We start from the raw sequence: 15,984 nt of genomic DNA, 5'->3' as shown, positions 1-15,984 counted from the left end.
TTTAGAAAAGTTAGAAAAAATGAGAAGGAAGAACAAAAACATCATTTGTAGTCTTCCTCACACACTATTTAGAGACTTCTATACTTCTTCCTATATAAACTTACATATGTATACTTTTTAAGAAATGAAACGATACATAATGTTTAATGCTCATTAAAAAAATTATATGACCATCTTTCTATGCTTGGAAATAAACGTATCATTCATATACACCATGATTTCATCATGTGGATATGTAAAATTTGTGTCAAATATAGAAGGCAGAAGCCAAACAGGGTGCTAGGAGAAAGCAGTTTAACTGCTATGGTTCTTTTCTGACACAATGCTTCTCACACTTTTGTGGGCATATGAATTTCATAGGAATTTATTACTTACTGAATTTACTAAAATGCAGATTCTAATTTCAGTAGGTCTGAGTTCAGGACTCAGGTTCACCACTTCTAGAAACTTCCATGTGATGCTGCTGGTTTCAGATCACATTTTGAGCAACAAGGCTCTAGAGCATGAGGGAACTTTTTATAAAAATGATTCCCTACATTTTAGATGAGTATATAAAATTGTACTGCATGTAATCATAAATCATGAAACTCCTTTTCCTATTTGTCTAAAAGTAGGTATTTTAGTTTTGTATTTTCTTGAGGTTTTCTTTATTCTGTGTTATACTGACATTTTTTCAAGATAAATTATGTCTTTCTTTTTTTAGCACTTTAAGCATACTTAAAGGCAAATAAATGGAATATTTGTTAGATTGTTTCACATTGGTCGTTTGTATTTATGGATCTTAATGCTTTCATACATGCTAATTTTTTATTGTCAATGTTAGAACAGACGTGGCACAATTAAAAAGTACCTTTCTTCATTAATAAATATGTACTGAGTGCAGGTATGTGAGAGATACTATCCTAGGCACTTAGATTAATTAGTAAACAAAGCAGACCAAAATTCCTGCCCACAAGGAGCTTACATTCTAGTTTGGAGTATAGATCATTTATTTTCATTAAATAAAACATATTATGTTAAGAGATAGTAGGGTGTAAATGTAATCAATGCTGCTGAATTACACACTTAAAAGTGGTTAAAATGGCAAAGTTTGTTACATATTTTACCATAATTAAAAAAATAATATAATATACCAAAGTTAATTGACTTGTATCCTTTAAATAAGTGAATTGTATGGCAAATGAATTATATTTCAATAAAGTTTTTTTTAAAAAAGGTGTTAAGTGCTACTAAGGAAAGAAACAGTATGAGAGGGGAGTTCAGGAACATCAAGGGATCTGACTGTAATTTATCCCTAACATTTTATTACAAAAATATGTAATTTACAACAAAGTTGAAATGATTTTACAGTGAGCACCTATACACCTACCACCTAGATTGCATCACCAACATTTTACTATATTTTATCACATACCTATCCACCAACAGATTGTTTTTAAAGACATTTCGAAGGAGATTGCAATTTGAAATCAAGTAGGTAGGGTTGGATCCTTCAAGTAGGTGATACCTGAACAAAGACTTGAAGGAAAGGAGAGAGTTTGACATATTGTCATGTGGGAACAGTTGTGCAGAGCAGAGTACAGCCAGTGCAGAAGCCCAAAGACAAGATCATGGCAGGCAGGTTTTCAGAACAGCACTGGTGCCATCATGGAGCAGTGGTGTGAGTAAGGGAAGGCAGTAGGAGATGAGAGCAGGGTGCCCTGTATCTGTGAAGTAACTGCTACAGAAATCAAGGCCTCCTTCTATAAACTAAGCTTTATTCCCCATTTTTATTAACTGAAAGGATACTTGATGTTGAAGCTCCTAAACAGTTTGTTTTCTTGTGCAGCCCACAGAACCTAATTGCCCAGTCTCAGTCAGGGACTGGTAAAACAGCTGCCTTTGTGTTGGCTATGCTCAGCCAAGTAGAACCTGCAAACAGATACCCCCAGGTAAGGGCTTGGTGAATCTGGATTTTCTGCTAACACATAGCTAGAAAGGAAATTACATTTGATGGGTTAAAAACCAACCTGTGTATTACTTTTTATATAAAGGAGAACCCCTTAAGTTAAGCACCAACAGTATGGTTGATCTTTCAGTAGCAGCAAAAATCCTGTTCCCTTCCCATGGTTTGCAAGTTTTGGGATACTGCTGACAGGCCTGGCATCCTCATCTACAGCTGTCCTCTATTAGACAGTCCTGAGAGCTTTCTGCGTAAGTGCAAAGAAAGCTAATCTCCAGCTGGGTTTCACACACTTGCTTACATGTTGGGTTTTGTATTCCAGTGGCCAACAGCTCTTTTCAACTGTCTTTACCCAGCCAGAGTTCTGACCCCTAAGAATTCTAGCTTATGACTCTGCAGCTTTATTGAAGAATCAAATGGTGTGCACTTTAATTTACATATTCTTTCCTTCAGCCTCAGCTGGCAGAATAAGCAGCACTAGTGCTAATTCCCCATTTCAAGAGAGCGGTAGCCTTAAATTCTCATTCTGTACTCTTTTCCTACTAGTGTCTGTGCCTTTCCCCGACTTACGAGCTCGCCCTTCAAACGGGAAAAGTGATAGAGCAGATGGGCAAATTTTACCCTGAACTGAAGCTAGCTTACGCTGTTCGAGGCAATAAATGTGAGTATGAACATGTGATCCTAACTACGCTAATAACTTACTTTGAAATATTTCAAAACATATGCAGTAGTTGAAATACAATGAACACATGTGCTGTCCACCTAAATTAAAAAACTTAATATTTGCCATATTTGCTTTATTTGTATACACATATGTCTATTTTTGGTAAATTACAGTAAATTGAAAGTAAATTGCAGACATTGTGGCTCTTTATTCCTAAATAATATATAGCATGCATCTCATAATAAGGACATTCTTCAGCATTCCCACAGTACCCTTATCACACCCAAGAAAATGAACAGATTCTCTAATAACTAATATCTAGTCCATTTTCATTTTTCCCTAGTTGTCCAAAACGTATTTCTTTTTTTTTTTCTTTTAAATTTTGGTATCATTAATCTACAATTACATGAAGAACATTACGTTTACTAGGCTCCCCCCTTCACCAAGTCCCCCCAACATACCCCTTTACAGTCACTGTCCATCAGCGTAGTAAGATGCTATAAAATCACTACTTGTCTTCTCTATGTTGCACAGCCCTCCCCGGAGCCCCCCAACACTATACATGCTAATCGTAATGCCCCCTTTCTTTTTCCCCGCCCTAGTCCCTCCCTTCCCACCCATCCTCCCCAGTCCCTTTCCCTTTGGTAACTATTAGTCCATTCTTGGGCTCTGTGATTCTGCTGCTGTTTTGTTCCTTCAGTTTTCCTTTGTTATTATACTCCACATATGAGTGAAATAATTTGGTACTTGTCTTTCTCCGCCTGGCTTATTTTACTGAGCATAATACTTTCTAGCTCCATCCAGGTTGTTGCAAATGGTAGGATTTGTTTTCTTCTTATGGCTGAATAATATTCCATTGTGTATATGTACCACATTTTCTTTATCCATTCATCTACTGATAAACATTTAGGTTACAATATTTTGACTATTGTAAATAGTGCAGCGATAAACATAGGGGTGCATCTGTCTTTTTCAAACTGGAGTGCTGCATTCTTAGGGTAAATTCCCAGAAGTAGAGTTCCTATTTCTATTTTGAGCATTTTGAGGAACCTCCATACTGCTTTCCACAGTGGTTGAACTAATTTACATTCCCACCAGCAGTGTAGGAGGGTTCCCCTTTCTCCACAACTTCGCCAACATTTGTTGTAGTTTGTCTTTTCGATGATAGCAATCCTTACTGGTGTGAGGTGATATCTCATTGTGGTTTTAATTTGCATTTCTCTGATCACAAGCGATGTGGAGCATCTTTTCATGTGTCTGTTGGCCATCTGAATTTCTTCTTTAGAGAACTGTCTATTCAGCTCCTCTGCCCATTTTTTAATTGGATTATTTGCTTTTTGTTTGTTGAGGTTGTGAGCTCTTTATATATTTTGGATGTTAACCCTTTATCGGATCTGTCATTTATGAATATATTCTCCCATACTGTAGGGTACCTTTTTGTTCTATTCATGGTGTCCCTTGCTGTACAGAAGCTTTTTAACTTGATATAGTCCCACTTGTTCATTTTTCCTTTTGTTTCCCTTGCCTGGGGAGATATGTTCATGAAGAAGTCATTCATGTTTATGTCCATGAGATTTTTGCCTGTTTTTTTTCTAAGAGTTTTATGGTTTCATGACTTACGTTCAGGTCTTTGATCCATTTCGAATTTACTTTCGTGTATGGAGTTAGACAGTGATCCAGTTTCATTCTCTTACATGTAGCTGTCCAGTTTTGCCAGCACCATCTGTTGAAGAGACTGTCATTTCCCCATTGTATGTCTATGGCTCCTTTATCATATATTAATTGGCCATATATGTTTGGGTTAATGTCTGGAGTCTCTATTCTGTTCACTGGTCTGTGGCTCTGTTCTTGTGCCAGTACCAAATTGTCTTGATTACTGTGGCTTTGTAGTAGAGTTTGAAGTTGGGGAGCGAGATCCCCCCCACTTTATTCTTCCTTCTCAGGATTGCTTTGGCTATTCGGGGTCTTTGGCGGTTCCATATGAATTTTTGATCTCTTTGTTCCAGTTCATTGAAGAATGCTGTTAGTAATTTGATAGGGATTGCATTGAATCTGTATATTGCTTTGGGCAGGATGGCCATATTGACTATATTAATTCTTCCTAGCCAGGAGCATGGGAGGAGTTTCCATTTGTTAGTGACCTCTTTAATTTCTCTTAAGAGTGTCTTGTAGTTCTCAGGGTATAGGTCTTTCACTTCCTTGGTTAGGTTTATTCCTAGGTATTTTATTCTTTTTGATGCTATTGTGAATGGAATTGTTTTTATGATTTCTCTTTCTATTAGTTCATTGTTAGTGTATAGGAAAGCCACAGATTTCTGTGTGTTAATTTTGTATCCTGCAACTTTGCTGAATTCCAGTATTAGTTCTAGTAGTTTTGGAGTGGTGTCTTTAGGGATTTTTTATGTACAGTATCATGTCATCTGCAAATAGTGACAGTTTGACTTCTTCTTTACCAGTGTGGATTCCTTGTATTTCTTTGTTTTGTCTAATTGCCGTGGCTAGGACCTCCAGTACTATGTTGAATAACAGTGGGGAGAGTGGGCATCCCTGTCTTATTCCCGATCTCAGAGGAAAAGCTTTCAGCCTCTCGCTGTTCAGTATGATGTTGGCTGTGGGTTTATCATATATGGCCTTTATTATGTTGAGGTACTTGCCCTCTATGCCCATTTTGTTGAGAGTTTTTATCATGAATGGATGTTGAATTTTGTTGAATGCTTTTTCAGCATCTATGGAGATGATCATGTGGTTTTTGTCCTTTTTGTTGATGTGGTGGATGATGTTGATGGATTTTCAAATGTTGTACCATCCTTGCTTCCCTGGGATGAATCCCACTTCGTCATGGTGTATGATCCTTTTGATGTATTTTTGAATTCGGTTTGCTAATATTTTGTTGAGTATTTTTGCATCTACGTTCATCAGGGATATTGGTCTGTAGTTTTCTTTTTTTGGTGGGGTCTTTGCCTGGTTTTGGTATTAGGGTGATGTTGGCTTCATAGGATGAGTTTGGGAGTATTCCCTCCTCTTCTATTTTTTGGAAAACTTGAAGGAGAATGGGAATTATGTCTTCTCTGTATGTCTGATAAAATTCCGAGGTGAATCCATCTGTCCCGGGGGTTTTTTTTGGGTAGTTTTTTGATTACCGATTCAATTTCTTTGCTGGTAATTGGTCTGTTTAAATTTTCTGTTTCTTTCTGGGTCAGTCTTGGAAGGTTGTATTTTTCTAGGAAGTTATCCATTTCTCCTAGGTTTTCCAGCTTGTTAGCATATAGGTTTTCATAGTATTCTCTAATAGTTCTTTTTATTTCTGTGGGGACATGATTTTTCCTTTCTCGTTTCTGATTCTGTTGATGTGTGTTGACTCTCTTTTTCTCTTAGTAAGTCTGGCTAGAGGCTTATCTGTTTTGTTTATTTTCTCGAAGAACCAGCTCTTGGTTTCATTGTTTTTTTTCTATTGTTCTATTCTTCTCAATTTTATTTATTTCTTCTCTGATCTTTATTATGTCCCTCCGTCTGCTGACCTTTGGCCTCATTTGTTCTCCTTTTTCCAATTTCAATAATTGTGACAGACTATTCATTTGGGATTGTTCTTCCTTCTTTAAATATGCCTGGATTGCTATATACTTTCCTCTTAAGACTGCTTTTGCTGCTTCCCACAGTAGTTGGGGCTTTGTGTTGTTGTTGTTTTCACTTGTTTCCATATATTGCTGTATCTCCATCTTAATTTGGTCTTTGATCCATTGATTATTTAGGAGCATGTTGTTAAGCCTCCATGTGTTTATGAGCCTTTTTGCTTTCTTTGTACAATTTATTTCTAGTTTTATACCTTTGTTGTATGAAAAGTTGGTTGGTAGGATTTCAATCTTTTTGAATTTACTGAGGCTCTTTTTGTGGCCTAGTATTTGGTCTATTCTGGAGAATGTTCCATGTGGACTTGAGAAGAATGTGTATCCTGTTGCTTTTGGATGTAGAGTTCTATAGATGTCTATTAGGTCCATCTGTTCTAGTGTGTTGTTCAGTGCCTCTGTGTCCTTACTTATTTTCTGTCTGGTGGATCTGTCCTTTGGAGTGAGTGGTGTGTTAAAGTCTCCCATAATGAATGCATTGCATTCTATTTCCTCCTTTAGTTCTGTTAGTATTTGTTTCACATATGCTGGCGCTCCTGTATTGTGTGCATATATATTTATAATGGTTATATCCTCTTGTTGGACTGAGCCCTTTATCATTATGTAGTGTCCTTCTTTATCTCTTGTTACTTTTTTTGTTTTGAAGTCTATTTTGTCTGATACTAGTATTGCAACACCTGCTTTTTTCTCCCTGTTATTTGCAAGAAATATCTTTTTCCATCCCTTGACTTTTAATCTGTACATGTCTTTGGGTTTGAGGTGAGTCTCTTGTAAGCAGCATATATGCTTTTTTATCCATTCTATTACTCTTTTAATTGGTGCATTCAGTCCATTTATATTTAGGGTGATTATTGAAAGATATGTACTTATTGCCATTGCAGGCTTTAGATTTGTGGTTACCAAAGGTTAAAGGTTAGCTTCTTTACCACCTTACTGTCTAACTTAACTTGCTTATTGAGCTATTATAAACAGAGTCTGATGATTATGTCTCTCCCTTCTTATTCCTCCTCCTCCATTCTTCATATGTTGGGTGTTTTGTTCTGTGCTCTTTTTAGGAGTGCTCCCATCTAGAGCAGTCCCTCTAAGATACCCTGTAGAGGTGGTTAGTGGGAGGCAAATTCCCTCAACTTTTGCTTGTCTGGGAATTGTTTAATCCCTCCTTCATATTCAAATTATAATCGTGCTGGATACCACATCCTTGGTTCAAGGCCCTTCTGTTTCATTGCATTAAATATATCATGCCATTCTCTTCTGGCCTGTAAGGTTTCTGTTGAAAAGTCTGATGATAGCCTGATGGGTTTTCCTTTGTAGGTGACCTTTTTTCTCTCTCTGGCTGCCTTTAATACTCTGTCCTTGTCCTTGATCTTTGCCATTTTAATTATTATATGTATTGGTGTTGTCCTCTTTGGGTCCCGTCTCTCGGGAGTTCTGTGTGCCTCCATAGTCTGAGCAACTATTTCCTCCCCAAGTTTGGGGAAGTTCTCAGCAATTATTTCTTCAAAGACACTTTCTATCCCTTTTTCTCTCTCTTCTTCTTCTGGTACCCCTATAATGTGGATATTGTTCCTTTTGGATTGGTCACACTGTTCTCTTAATATTGTTTCATTCCTGGAGATCCTTTTATCTCTCTCTGCATCAGCTTCTGTGCGTTCCTGTTCTCTGGTTTCTGTTCCATCAATGGCCTCTTGCATCTTATCCATTCTCCTTATAAATCCTTCCAGAGATTGTTTCACTTCTGTAATCTCCCTCTGGATGTCATCCCTTAGCTCTTGTATGTTTCTCTGCAGCTCCATCAGCATGTTTATGATTTTTATTTTGAATTCTTTTTCAGGAAGACTGGTTAGGTCTATCTCCTTCTCAGGGGTTGTGTTTTTCGTCTCTATCAAATTCTTTTGCCTTTTCGTGGCCATAGAGATAGTTTGCAAAGCTGGCACAAATGATGGCTGGGAGAACGTCCCTTCTTGTTGGTTTGTGGTCTTCCTCTCCTGGGAGAACAGCGACCTCTAGCAGCTTGTGCTGGGCAGCTGCGCGCAGATTCTTGCCCGGCTGCTGTGGAGTTTAGCTCTGCAGTTGCTGTGGGCGTGGCCCGCCTCGGGCTGCTTGTCCAATATGGCAGAGCTGCGTAGGAGGGGAAAGGGCTGGGAGGCTGTTTATCTCCATAAGGGCCCTCCGAGCTGCCCTGCTGCCCAGGGGGTTAGGGTGCCCAGAGTTCCCTGGGATTGCAAGCTGCTGGGCTAAGTGTGCCAGGACGCTTCCGTCCAGCTGTGGGGTCCCTGTCCCTTTAAGACTTTCAAAAAGCACTCGCTTTTCTTTGTCCCAGGGGCGCTGGCTGCAGGGACTGGCTCACAGACCTGACTGTCCTGTTTCCCTAGTTTCCAGCACCCCACACATGCACTGTGTCTGCACTCTGGTGCGGATGGCTAGGGCTGGCTATTTAGCAGTCCTGGGCTCCCTCTCCCTCCCTGCTCCGACTCCTCTCCTCCCGCCCGGAGCTGGGGTGAGGGGCGCTCGGGTCCCGCCGGGCCATGGCTTGTATCTTACCCCCTTTGCGAGGCACTGGGTTCTCGCAGGTGTGGATGTGGTCTGGCTGTTGTCCTGTGTCTTCTGGTCTCTCTTTTAGGAAGACTTGTATTTGTTGTATTTTCAAAAATATATGTGGTTTTGGGAGATTTCCGCTGCTCTACTCATGCCACCATCTTGGCTCCCCCTCTTCAAAAAGGTATTTCTTTATGTCTATTTTGTTTTGGAACTAAGACAGAACTGGTGTATATGCATTTCATTTCGTTGTTTTAACTCTTAAGTTTCTTTTAATCTAGCATACTTTCCCCACCTTTATCGCACATCCATTACATTTGACATTTTGAATAGACCAAACCAGATTTGATTATAAATTGTTCCACATTCTGGAACTTCATTTTAACATTGTTAGAGGAACGAAAATGTTATAGAATACTCCTGGCAGTAAACTCTAGGACCTTTTTATATTTTTATTATTTTTATTATTTTTTTATTTTTGTATCAATCACATGAGCAACATTGTGGTTACCAGATTCCCCCCATTCTCAAGTCCCCACCACATACCCCATTACAGTCACTGTCCATCAGCATAGTAAGATGCTATAGAGTCACTACTTGTCTTCTCTGTGCTATACTGCCTTCTCCATGCCCCCCCGCCACGTTATGTGTACTAATTGTAATGCTCCTTAATCCCCCTTATCCCTCCTTTCCCACCCACCCTCCCAATCCCCTTTGTTTTGGCAACTGTTAGTCCATTCTTGGGTTCTGTGAGTCTGCTGCTGTTTTGTTCCTTCAGTTTTTGCTTTGTTCTTATGCTCCACAGATGAATGAAATCATTTGGTCCTTGTCTTTCTCCGCCTGGCTTATTTCACTGAGCATAATACCCTCTAGCTCCATCCATGTTGTTGCAAATGGTAGGATTTGTTTTCTTCTTATGGCTGAATAATATTCCATTGTGTATATGTACCACATCTTCTTTATCCATTCATCTACTGATGGACACTTAGGTTGCTTCCATTTCTTGACTATTGTAAATAGTGCTGCAATAAACTTAGTGGTACATATGTTTTTTTTAAGGCATTATTGATATACACTCTTATGAAGGTTTCACATGAAAAAATAATGTGGTTACTACATTTACCCATATTATCAAGTCCCCACCCATACCCCATTATAGTCACTGTCCATCAGTGTAGTAAGATGCCACAGTCACTATTTGCCTTCTCTGTGCTACACTGTTTTCCCCGTGACCCCTCAACCATGTGAACTAAACGTAATAACCCTCAATTCCCTTCTCCCTCCCTCCCCACCTGCCCTCCTACACCCCTCCCCTTTGGTAAACGCTAGTCCCTTTTTGGAGTCTGTGAGTCTGCTGCTGTTTTGTTCCCTCAGTTTTTACTCTGTTATGCTGCACAAATGAGGGAAATCATTTGGTATTTGTCTTTCTCTGCCTGGCTTATTTCACTGAGCATAATATCCTCCAGCTCTATCCATGTTGTTGCAAATGGTAGGATTTGTTTCTTTTTTATGGCTGAATAGTATTCCATTGTGTTTATGTACCACATCTTCTTTATTGATTTACTGATGGACACTTAGTTGCTTCCATATCTTGGCTGTTGTAAATAGTGCTGTAATAAACATAGGGGTGCATATGTCTTTTTGAATCTGAGTACTTGTATTCTTTGGGTAAATTCCAAGGAGTGGGATTCCCAGGTAAAATGGTATTTCTATTTTTAGTTTTTGGAGGAACCTCCATGTTGCTTTCCAGAATGGCTGAACTAGTTTACATTCCCACCAGCAGTGTAGGAGGGTTCCTCTTTGTCTGCATCCTCACCAGCATTTATTGTTCTTAGTCTTTTGGATGTTGGCCATCCTAACTGGTGTGAGGTGATATCTCATTATGGTTTTAATTTGCATTTCCCGGATGATTAGTGATGTGGAGCATCTTTTCATGTGCCTGTTGGCCATCTGAATTTCTTCTTGGAGAAGTGTCTCTTCATATCCTCTGCCCATTTTTTAATTGGGTTATTTGCTTTTTGGGTGTTGAGGCATGTGAGTTCTTTATATGTTTTGGATGTTAACCCTTTGTCGGACATGTCATTTACAAACATATTCTCCCATACTGTAGGATTCCTTTTTGTTCTGCTGATGGTGTTCTTTGCTGTACAGAAGCTTTTTGCCATGATGTAGTCCCATTTGTTCCTTTTTTTTTTTGTTTTGCTTGCCCGAGGAGATGCATTCAGGAAAAAGTTGCTCATGTTTATATTCAGGAGATTTTTGCCTATGTTTTTTTCTGAGAGTTTTATGGTTTCATGACTTACATTCAGGTCTTTGATCCATTTTGAGTTTACTTTTGTATATGGGGTTAGACAATAATCCAGTTTCATTCTCTTGCATGTAGCTCCAGTTTTGCCACCACCAGTTGTTGGAGAGGCTGTCATTTCCCCATTGTATATCCATGGCTCCTTTATCATATATTAATTGACCATATATGCTTAGATTTTTATCTGGGCTCTCTAGACTGTTCCATTGGTCTATGGGTCTGTTCGTGGGATCTCATTTTTACTACTCTTCTTTTTTCATCTTTCCTCGTTTTGTTTGCAACAAACTAATCATATTTAAGTATTCCAAAAAGTGTTAAAGTTTGGTTGAGTCCTGTGGATCTTTAACACAAACCTGTGACTTCATGACTCAGAAATCCACTCTGCATATAATGTCCTATAATAAAATTTAAGTATTCCAAAAAGTGTTATTAAAAGTTTGGTTGAGTCCTGTGGATCTTTAACACAAACCTGTGACTTTATGACTCCAAAATCCACTCTGTGTATAATGTCCTAATGCCTTTTTAAATCACCTCTAAAGAGAAAAAAATAAGATAATAAAATTTAGGAGAAGATGATCATAAGACAATTAAAATGTTACAGTTTGGATTTGAGTTAGAATGGCAAAGATTCTAAATGTTTTAAGGGGGGCAGTAACTGGTTTGTTTAACATAAGGAAAAGCAGTGTTTGTTGGCTTTGAATTGACTCAACATTCATATAAGGGCAAAATTTAGGCTGTAACTAGAGGGAGCTTCTGTGTGTCTGGTCAAAGTTGTAATTAAAGGACTAAAACTTAGATCTCAAAGTATCATCTGATTCAAAATGAAAAGCCAATTTCTTACCAGTTTTAGACTGCACAGGATCAAGAATATGCCAAGGTCCATCAGCCCTTATCTGGGGAAGGCAGTTTGTGTTTTTTGAGAAGACAAAACCTGTCATAATGAATCCTATTTACTGTCCTGGGCAGTGGGACCATAAGGGCAACTGACTTGTTTGATGTAGATGTCAGGGCAGCTGAGGAGCAGAGTGGATGGGGGTGTGATACTGACAGAGAAAAATAAAGGTAACAGATTCTTGAAAGAGAATTGGATGATTATAGAGAAAGAAAAAGAATGTCACTGAAGAGGTTTTCACCTCATTGTTTATATGTTCACTATGTTTTCTCAGCATCATTGTCCAATTTCTTTATGTCCATTAATACTGTAGTAATACCCTAACCTTTCTTTAAAATATATATTAATGCAGACATCAAAACAATTGCATTAAAATACATCATAGCTTTAGAATTTCTCAGGAGGAAAGCTGGCTTTACCATGGACATACCCACCAAACACATCTTGTCTCCACAGTGGAAAGAGGCCAGAAGATCAGTGAGCACATTGTCATTGGCACCCCTGGGACTGTCCTAGACTGGTGCGCCAAGCTCAAGTTCATCGACCCCAAGAAGATCAAGGTGTTCGTCCTGGATGAGGCTGACGTGATGATAGCTACTCAGGGCCACCAGGATCAGAGCATCCGCATCCAGAGGTAGGAGCTGCGGGGCCTGCGGGAGGACTTCTCAGCCTCCTGGGCCGCACGTACACATCCTGTTCTCTGTGTCTCCTCCTGCTGTATCCAGGGCCTCTTCTCCCTCCTGCTGGGTTCTTGGCTTTCAGAACCTGCAGAAGCATTTGTTCAGTGGGCCATTTCTGTGTCGGCACCGGCCTCCGGTGGAGGAAAGAGACCTCAGGACTCTACCGGCGCCCGTCCCTGCCCCGTGTCTGCTTCTGCCTCCCTGCGCTTCTCCCCTTTGCGCCTTCCCTGGGGACGTAGGCCATCTAAGCCAGGGAAGCTGGGTTGGGCCCTCCCAGGGAAAGCCTCGAGGTCATGCCAGATACCTGGGTCTTCCCTCACAGGATGCTGCCCAGGAACTGCCAGATGCTACTGTTCTCTGCCACCTTTGAAGACTCGGTATGGAATTTTGCCCAGAAAGTGGTCCCAGACCCAAACATCATCAAACTGAAGCGCGAGGAGGAGACCTTGGACACCATCAAGCAGTATTACGTCCTGTGCAATAACAGGGATGAGAAATTCCAGGCCTTGTGTAACCTCTACGGGGCCATCACCATTGCTCAAGCCATGATCTTCTGCCATGTGAGTGGTGGCGGTGGCAGCTGGCCTTTTGGGGTAGGGGTGATGCCGGATGGGGCTGCCCAGCCTCACCCCCACCTTCATGCTGAGGACCAGGTCCCCTCTGCCAGAAAGGAAATGATGAACCACCTCCACTTGCCCCAGGGTTTATTCTCCTCACATTGTAATGAGTTATAAGAGAAAGACTGAAGAATTGAACCTTCTTTGGTCCCACTTCTTAGACATAACTTGGAAAAATCTCCAAATAACATTCAGTGAATAACTTTAAAACATTAAGAATATAGACTGTTTAGGAATGAAGATCTTTGGTTCAAACCATATCTTCCTAGCTGAACACTAAGATCATTTAAGTAATTCATCCAAAAAGAAGTCACATGGCTTGAATTCTGTTTTGGACATTGGTAAGACTAACCTGCCTACTGAACTCAGCAGGGCCTTCATGTCTTTTAATGGCGACATGCCACTTTTTTGCAGATGTTTGCTTTTTTTATTTTTTTACAGGTATCTTCATTTAAAACAATTCTTTTCACTTCAGACACGCAAAACAGCCAGTTGGCTGGCAGCAGAGCTCTCAAAAGAAGGCCACCAGGTGGCTCTGCTGAGCGGAGAAATGATGGTGGAGCAGAGGGCTGCAGTGATTGAGCGCTTCCGCGAGGGCAAAGAGAAGGTTCTGGTGACCACCAACGTGTGCGCCCGCGGTGAGCAGAGAGCGTGTCCTGTCCCCAGGCTCTGGGTAGCGTGAGAAATCCTCCCACACCGGCCACTCAGATGGTCTGGGGGAGATGGGGTGCGGCTCATGGTGACATTCCTCTCTCTCGCTAGCAAGAATGCCCACAAAGCCCAGAGTCCTGACCTGGTGGAAGGAACGCACAGGCATCTCTGACTGTTCAGAAGGGCGCCTGCCCCTCGTGGGGCGCCCAGTGAGGTTTCAGCTGCGTCTCCAATGCTTGCGTCCAGCAGAGGCTCTTACTGACTTCATAATTTTGCTAGCACCTGCCAAAGTTCTGCTGCTTTCCTCTGGGTTCCACTACGTCCCCTTGTCCCCAGGTCCCAGAGCTGGCCCGGGCCACTGGTCCTGCCACCTGAAGTTGGTGGCATGTGGGCCTGACTCGGGGTGACAGTGACTTGTGTGTCCTGTCCTCAGTCCTCCGCACTCTCCTTCCTGCAGGTATCGATGTTGAACAGGTGTCTGTCGTCATCAACTTTGACCTTCCCGTGGACAAGGACGGGAACCCAGACAACGAGACCTACCTGCACCGGATCGGGCGCACGGGCCGCTTTGGCAAGAGGGGGCTGGCAGTGAACATGGTGGACAGCAAGCACAGCATGAACATCCTGAACAGAATCCAGGAGCATTTCAGTGAGTCCTTGGGAGTGTGCCCGCTGGGGCCCTCTCCTTACAGGGCAGGGCCAAGGGAAAGTGCAGGAAGCATTAAGTTTTCCCCTGGGCCCCAGAGAGACCTTTGTCCCTGTGCACCTTCCCCTCCTTCCCTGTACTGGGGAAGTTCTCACAGAGCACACCTGGAGAGTTCAAGGTCAGGGACTTGAAGAACTGTCCCCCCTTGGCCAGGCTGGGGGCGCCTGCAGCTCTGACCCTCGCTGAGGCAGCAGAAGCCTCTGGGGTAAAGGAAGGATCGGTGGGGCCGGAGGCCTGGCATGTTCCTGGGCAGGGCGGAGAGCTGTGTGTCTCCTGTCACAGCCGCCTTCCTTCCCTAGGGCTATGTCTGCACGTTGGCCCGTGTTGCTGACTCTTTGAACTCTCTCTTTTCCCCAGATAAGAAAATAGAAAGATTGGACACGGATGACTTGGACGAGATTGAGAAAATCGCCAACTGAGCAGCTCCGCCAGTCCCTGGTGTCCCCGCGCTCCTGCTACCCTGGAGCCTTGTGCTCTCGCAGCACAGGCCTCAACAGTCCCCATGAGGATGGAGGCCTGAGCAGAGAGGAACTACCTACCTCATTCTAAATTATGTTTGGACTTGACAAAAATTGTGCAAATGATGGGGGATGGTAGAAAACATTGTTTACACAACTTTTGAAGATCAGGCGTGAATACACATAAATTTTACATTTTCGAGATCCGTCTTTTTTTTGGCCAGTGTTTTCCCCATCTAGAAGCTGTGGCTAATCACTTGCTTGGGATACTTTCAGCAGCCCCTGCCTGTTCTATAGCCAGGAGTGTTCAGGCCACCTCCAGTCCTTGTGAAAGTGACAGAGGTGAAGCGGGTGCAGAGAGGAGCCCCAAGTAGGAGAGGTGAATAAGCCAGCTATGGTGTCTAGAATATGGCATGAGGCCTGTGCTGCTGTGGATTTGTGGGACAGCTCATGTGAGTGTCGTCAGCCTGCTCTGTGCTGATACCCACAGGAGGAAAGGACTTGCTAAGCCTGGAGCAAAATGTCCATCTGGGACCCTCGGTGTGTGCAGGTTTGTGTGGCAGGACCAAGACCCATTTTTACAGCAGGTGCGGTCTGTGTTTCGTACACATCTCTACTGGTGGATCCCTTGCTTGTGCTTGAGCAAGTCCTGTGGAAAGTCATGCCGGAGAACTGGTGGTGACCCTAGCCTGCCACAAAACCTGATCTCATAGGCACTTGTGTCATCTTTTTTTACATCCTGAACATCACTTTGACCCCTTAGTAGTCCCAGGGAACTAAATGTTGATCTGAGGTTTGGGTCCTCAGTGAAAATTGTGGTTTCAAGTCATTAATGGCCAGCCTCAAGGGAGCCTCTAAAGTGATCAACAGTAATCACAAAATCCTTGCTTTGTCTCCAGATCCCAGAAGGC

The 15,984-nt window shown here is 41.8% G+C and overlaps 1 protein-coding gene across 3 annotated transcripts in view; it reads left to right on the top strand.

Annotated features, from left to right (window-relative positions):
- LOC108383505 (ATP-dependent RNA helicase DDX19B) overlaps positions 1-15,275 on the top strand; it is a 29,254-nt gene extending 13,979 nt beyond the window's left edge. For 2 of the 3 annotated variants that reach the window (XM_037025231.2, XM_037025232.2), the window contains exons 6-12: positions 1,829-1,931; positions 2,489-2,603; positions 12,418-12,595; positions 12,964-13,201; positions 13,734-13,896; positions 14,367-14,558; positions 14,973-15,275. In XM_037025231.2, coding sequence (XP_036881126.2) covers positions 1,829-1,931; positions 2,489-2,603; positions 12,418-12,595; positions 12,964-13,201; positions 13,734-13,896; positions 14,367-14,558; positions 14,973-15,034 — 1,051 coding nt within the window. In that variant the 3' untranslated portion in view covers positions 15,035-15,275. The remainder of the gene's footprint in view (positions 1-1,828; positions 1,932-2,488; positions 2,604-12,417; positions 12,596-12,963; positions 13,202-13,733; positions 13,897-14,366; positions 14,559-14,972) is intronic. The other variant, XM_073225465.1, reaches the window with a different exon arrangement.
- The last annotated feature ends 709 nt before the right edge of the window (positions 15,276-15,984 follow it).

The sequence above is a fragment of the Manis javanica genome, chromosome 17 (genome assembly GCF_040802235.1).
Source record: "Manis javanica isolate MJ-LG chromosome 17, MJ_LKY, whole genome shotgun sequence".
Taxonomy (NCBI): Eukaryota; Metazoa; Chordata; class Mammalia; order Pholidota; family Manidae; genus Manis; species Manis javanica.
This window is presented reverse-complemented; position numbering and strand designations above follow the sequence as displayed.